Genomic DNA, 6,000 nt, shown 5'->3' with positions numbered 1-6,000 from the left:
ATACCGGTACCAGTACCCGATACCATTTGCTCATCACTTAGTGATGTTACTAATGATTTAATTCTATTTTTAATATATAGGCCCAAAAGTGGGTACCTGTATCAAATATATCTGGTACGGTACGGTTTGGTAATGGTCGGTACTGGTACGACATCGGTAATTGAGGGTAAAAACCGGTGAACATAGGTGTCGAACAGGTAACGAAAATACACCCGATTTGGTAAATTTGATACCGGTACCGGTACTCGATACCATTTGGTTATAATTATTATTATTGTATTAATAGGTTATTATAATAATAATATAAAACTACTATTCATTCATTTGGATTATTATCATATAGTAAAGTAATAATTGGGTCAACTATTTCGATTCTTTTAATAAAATCAACGATGACAATCATTAAAAAAACATTTTTTTTAAAAAGCTAACTTCATTAGAAAAGAGCACACCAACCTGAGAAAACCGGGCATCCAAAACAAACAAGAGACACTTACATAATTACAAAACTACACCAGTTTTTTCAAGACAAAGTTTTTAACTTTGTTCTACTTCTAACCCATAAAAACCCGTCTTTATCTCACTAATGATGTTCTCGACCCGAGCCGGTTTGTTTGCGAACCTAAACTCGTTCCTAGCTTTCCAAATGCTCCAACAACAAATGATAATAATACCGTTAAGGATGGTTTTTTCCCGCTCATTAAGACCCGAATGGTTGTGAATCTCCATCAAATCTCTAAAAGAGAACACAAAACAATTTGGCACACGACACCAGTTGCTGACAAAATTCCAAATGATCGTCGCCGTTCTACAAGCTGTAAAAATATGTTCAATTGTCTCTTCCCTGTCGTTACAGAAAGGACAGTTCACATCTTCGACGTAGATGTTCCTATTCCGCAAAGCCAAGGTCGTAGGAATCCGACCCATTTCTGCCCGCCAGGCAAAAACGTTACACTTTGTGGGTAACCATTTACACCATTCTAAGATGAAATTACTGCTGTGGTCATTGCCTTTAGCTAAAAGCCGCTTGACAGCTCCCACGCTAAACTCTTTCGAGTCCGCCCCGATCCGTTCCCAAGTATCCCCTCTGTCATTTATCTCAAAGTTACTCAGCAAATCGTAGATTTGTGCCAGCTGCTGTTTTTCAGGACTAACAACCAACGATCTCTTTCAATTCCAAAAAATACATTGGTGTCATTCGAAAAAATTCTATTACATGTTTCATGTAAAATGCGAAATAAATTAGTGTCAGGTGGCACCTATGCTCTCTATGTGGCTCCGCCACTTCCTATTTTTGTTTCTAGATGTAATTATGGTTTTACGTACAAAAATTACAAAACTATTTTAACAAAGTGATAAAAGAAAATTTGTTAATTACGTAAAATAGAGTGTACCATTTAATTTCATTCTCCTTATATTCTCAATTTTGGAACACGTGTTGTTGTTCATATCTTCAAAGGATAGTGTCAGCACAATGCGATAGAGAGCAGAATACACTAACACTAACATAGTTATCGACATGCCCGGCCCGTTAGGCTTACCAATCTAGGTACGGGTCTAGGGCCACCAAAAATCAAGGGCCTCCAATTTTTAGTAAAGCTTTATATATTGTATATGTATCAAACTCAAATAAAAAGCAAAACTAAACCATGTTTTTTTTAATAAAGGTTATCGGCTATCACTAACGGTAATCACTCATGACGTTGGGTCTGTTGGGATTGGAGGAGAATTTATGGGCAAAATTAGGGCTAATTTCTAAACGTAGATTAACTTTAACAGCTAATTTTTCTATTAATCTCTATACGTTTTGCAAAAGGGCCTCCACTTTGTAGTACGCATAGGGTCTATAAAAACGTTGGAACGGCCTTGGTTGTCGATAAAGTTTTTGAACAATTAACTGGTGAAGTATCATATAAATTTGAAGGTTAATAAAAGTATATAAAATAAAACAAATATGAAATTAGATAAAATAAAACCATTTTTCTAGAATTTAGTTAACCAAGAAATTGATTGTTTACGATATTAGATTTCTAAATGAATTTCTTTATTAATTGTAATAACTAAAAAAATGAAGTTGTAATCTAACTAATTTATGTTATTTATACTCAATATTATTTGTTTTTTTATTTATTCACATAATTACCATGTGTGTAGCATGTTCGTGTTCGTTCGTTTAAGTTTAACCGGATAAACAATCGAACATGAACAATTAAACAACAGGTTTTCATGTTTGTCGTCATTTGTTAAGAAAATGAGTGTGCTTGGGTTTGTTATGGTATAAACGAATGCTTCATGAACGTAAGCGATTTACATAAGTGAATAGAAATGAATGAACATAACTGAGCTAACACCAATCAAAAGTAAATATGAATAACAACGTTTTTTCGCCTAAAAAGTTAATAAAACTATCATTGTAAGACCCGTCTCAATTTAATACGATCATAACATTAAAATACGCATTTTATACTAAAATGCGACTTTAAAAAACTTTTGTTATATCAACATTCATACATGTTACATGTTTCGAAACATTCAAAATATAGTTTGTTTACTAGTTCACTTTTAACGAAAACAAAATAAGATCATCGCGGAAGCTTTAATTGATATGTGTTCGGTCCTTGTTCGTTGCTTGATCTTCATCCGGAAACTCTTGACATTCACCTATGATCAAAACCAACTTAAAAGTTAGTTTTGATAGCTAAATAACAAGTTCAAACAAGATTTATGGGTCAACAAACAAAATAAATGAAAAATGCCAGCAACCATGTCTCTCGCATGCCGCGAGAGACTTAGCCATTGTTCTCGCGGGCCACGACGCTCGTTGCGTCACGCGACGCTAATCCCCCTTCGTTGTCGCGTAGCGCGACAACCCACTTTCGACAGAATGGTTGTTTTTGTTGCTGCATTTTTTGCCCAGCTATGTTTTTCAACAACTATCAAGCTTAAAATTATCATAACTTTTTATCTACTTATCCGATTTGCGTGATTTTTTTCCTATGTGTCCGTAATTTAATTACGGTTCGTTTATCACCTTGATTCACATCAAAATCCGAATTATAAGCAAATGGATTAGAAATCCTTCATGCCATTATTCGACCCGTTTCATTTATCCACATATTACATGTTTATCAACAATGATTGTTTCTAACCCCTTTTTACCCATTCCCGGGCTTGTCAACATTAGTGTTTTCGCTCCCAATACATGGTTCGCGTACACGTTATCATCATGCTTATTGTCTACAACTTTAAGCGTGCAATTAATCAAGACAAAGGAAATCATGCTTCTAAGTTTTAACCCAAATCCAAGGTTTCACTAAATCAATTTGGCGTGTCCGTTTCTCGGCTTACGCGCTCATTATACCAATTTATCGAGTGACCTTCATGTCACATCGAAACACTTATCATTTAAACATCATTTTGACCCGTTTTGGATGTCGAGTGAAAACCATCACTTCTACGACATACCAAACATACTCTAACCATTTATTTTGACCCGTTTGGTTTTCGAGTGAGCTTCGTCACTTCTTTGACATACTACATTTATTTTACCCGTTTAATTGTCGAGTGTGCTTCGCCACTTTTACGACATATCAAACATACTTTAACCATTTATTTGACCCATCTGGTTGTCGAGTGAGCTTCGTCATTTCTACGACATACCAAACATATATACTATGCTATAACAACATTATAATAATATAACCAATGTATATACACAATGTAACAAAACTACGAGTCGCGTACCTTTCAAAGCATATCCTTCAAGCGCGCGTCCACTCCGGCTTGTCCGCTTGAAGATTCAATTACCTGCCTATAGAGTTCAACCAACAACGTGTTTAGAACTCATTTCACTTCATTTTACGCGTAATTTTCCTTATTATTCAATTACACATTTCTTTCAAAATTTCAACATATTAGTGTTCGCTTAGACATTCTAACAACCACCTTGTGGGCATGATTTTCATAGTTTCATCGATTTAGCTCCTAATTAACTTTTAACCAAGTTTTATTCACAACAATCAAGCTCTTATGCCTAGTTTTCATGCACAATATCAAGGCTTTCATCATAACATCAGTTTTATACCATTTGGACATTGAATTTCATGTGTTCATCATCTAGTTATAATACCCACTTGAGACATGCATGGGTAATAATCTATTTCACAATTTTCATCATTAATTTATCAAATTTTTTACTAGGGTTTGTTCCTAAACATGGATTTATCTTAATTTCACTCTTACCTCAAACACTCAAGCAATAATTTCGTTTATGATAATTCACCATGAATTCAAAACATCACCAAAAATGGAATTCGACATATCTTGTGATCCTCTAACCCGAGTGATCACTAATATTAGCTTGGTTTCTTGCTTGAATTTGGTTGATTTTGAGTGATTTAGGGTTAAAGGGAAGAACCCTTTTTTGGTCTGTGTATTCAATCGACCAGAACAAACACACATAAGTGTGTGTTTTGGTGTTTTATTTTTATTAAATTAAAACCTTTTTCACTTTTGTCAACTTTAGCCTCTTCTAACTATTCAAGTTTATAAAATACCAACTTTTCAGGTTTTCTTTATTATTAGCTAGATATTTTTAACTAGGTTAATTAATCACGTTATTCTTTGGTTATGGCCAACATATATACCATATGTGAATAAAGATTAATTTCTAATGTTTTCGGGGTGTTACAATCCTAAATTGCAAAGTCGTCCCTAAGGATTTAAGTGCCTCGGTCAAGATAAAAAAAGGCCCTTTGGCCTATTGAATTCTAAAAATAATGTTTTTTTTACGATGATTAACGTTATAGCAATAAAATTAGCAAAAAAATACGGTTGCTAAATTAACGGGTTTCTAATGTGTCAAATAACTTCAACTCTATATAAAGTTCACCACCATTGATGTGTGTAAAATGCAACATATAAATTACATCAATTAAGGCATAAAACTAACCCTTTTTAAGTACTAATGTTGGAAAAAGAGTGTTTTTGTCTTCCTTTTGTATTTTCAGGATGAAACGAGCTCAAATTCACAAAAGAAGCAAAAAGACAACTAATTCTAGCATAAATACAAGAAAAGGAATAAAAGTAGACTGCCCGAACCCTCAATGGCATCCTCCAAAGCAAAGAAGAGAAAACAGAAGCCTGAACACGCCCCGTGCTCAGCCAGCACGGGGCCGTGCCCAAGAAGCAGCAGAAAAGACAAACTTGTAGAAGCTTCTATTGCCCACCACGGGGCCGTGTCCAGTGAGCACGGGGGCGTGGTGAAAGTATAGCAGGCGCATTAATTGTAATTGCGAATTACAATTAATGAGGAGAGAGAGTGTCAGACGGACACGGGGCCGTGTCCAGTGGACACGGGGCCGTGCCCAGCCTTCTGTTCAGCCTATAAATAGGAGTGCTTGGTTTCATTCCATCTCATCCCTTGGCACACCACCTCTCTCACACTTCATCCACCACTCACCACCACCATAACACCATCATCCACCACCATCATCCATTGTCCATCGTAGAGTGTGTGAGTCGTCTCGGGATCCAAGATCGATAGTAAGAGTTCTTGACAATCAAGGCCATGTTTGCCTAAGTCTCTTACATCACTTGGTGAAGACAAGTGTTTAGTATAATACTTTTTATTTTTAATCTTTTGCACTTTTTATTTGGTTTTGTATTAATGACTTTAATAACTAGTTGCTTATGTTGAAGGTGATCTTTCCTTATCGTTTGTCCGTGGTGTCTTGGCATTATTTTACTGTCATATAAAATAAAAGATTTTCACCATTCATATATCCACGGTCTATATGGAGGTATGTTGGCTACCTGGTCGGGGGTTAAGGGAACGGTTTGGTAAGGGTCTTGCCCTTGTTCAGCGTTTAGAGGTCCTGCAAGGGACCTGGGTCAAATTTAGTAGGATCTCCTTCAATACGCATAGGTATTGGATGGCGGGGATCCAAACTCTTTGACCCCCTCATAAGTTAACAACTATTAATACTATAACCCGGCTAT

General features: G+C 35.8%; 1 protein-coding gene across 1 annotated transcript in view; it reads right to left on the bottom strand.

The window, feature by feature from the left end:
• Window positions 1-537: 537 nt before the first annotated feature.
• LOC118481011 overlaps window positions 538-6,000 on the bottom strand; it is a 71,055-nt gene continuing 65,592 nt past the window's right edge. Inside the window, exon 2 of the mRNA XM_035976084.1 lies at window positions 538-1,167. Coding sequence (XP_035831977.1) covers window positions 538-1,167 — 630 coding nt within the window. The remainder of the gene's footprint in view (window positions 1,168-6,000) is intronic.

Source organism: Helianthus annuus, chromosome 8, assembly GCF_002127325.2.
Source record: "Helianthus annuus cultivar XRQ/B chromosome 8, HanXRQr2.0-SUNRISE, whole genome shotgun sequence".
NCBI classification, from domain to species: Eukaryota; Viridiplantae; Streptophyta; class Magnoliopsida; order Asterales; family Asteraceae; genus Helianthus; species Helianthus annuus.
Note: the sequence above shows the minus strand (reverse complement) of the source record. Positions and strands in the feature narration are given on the sequence as shown.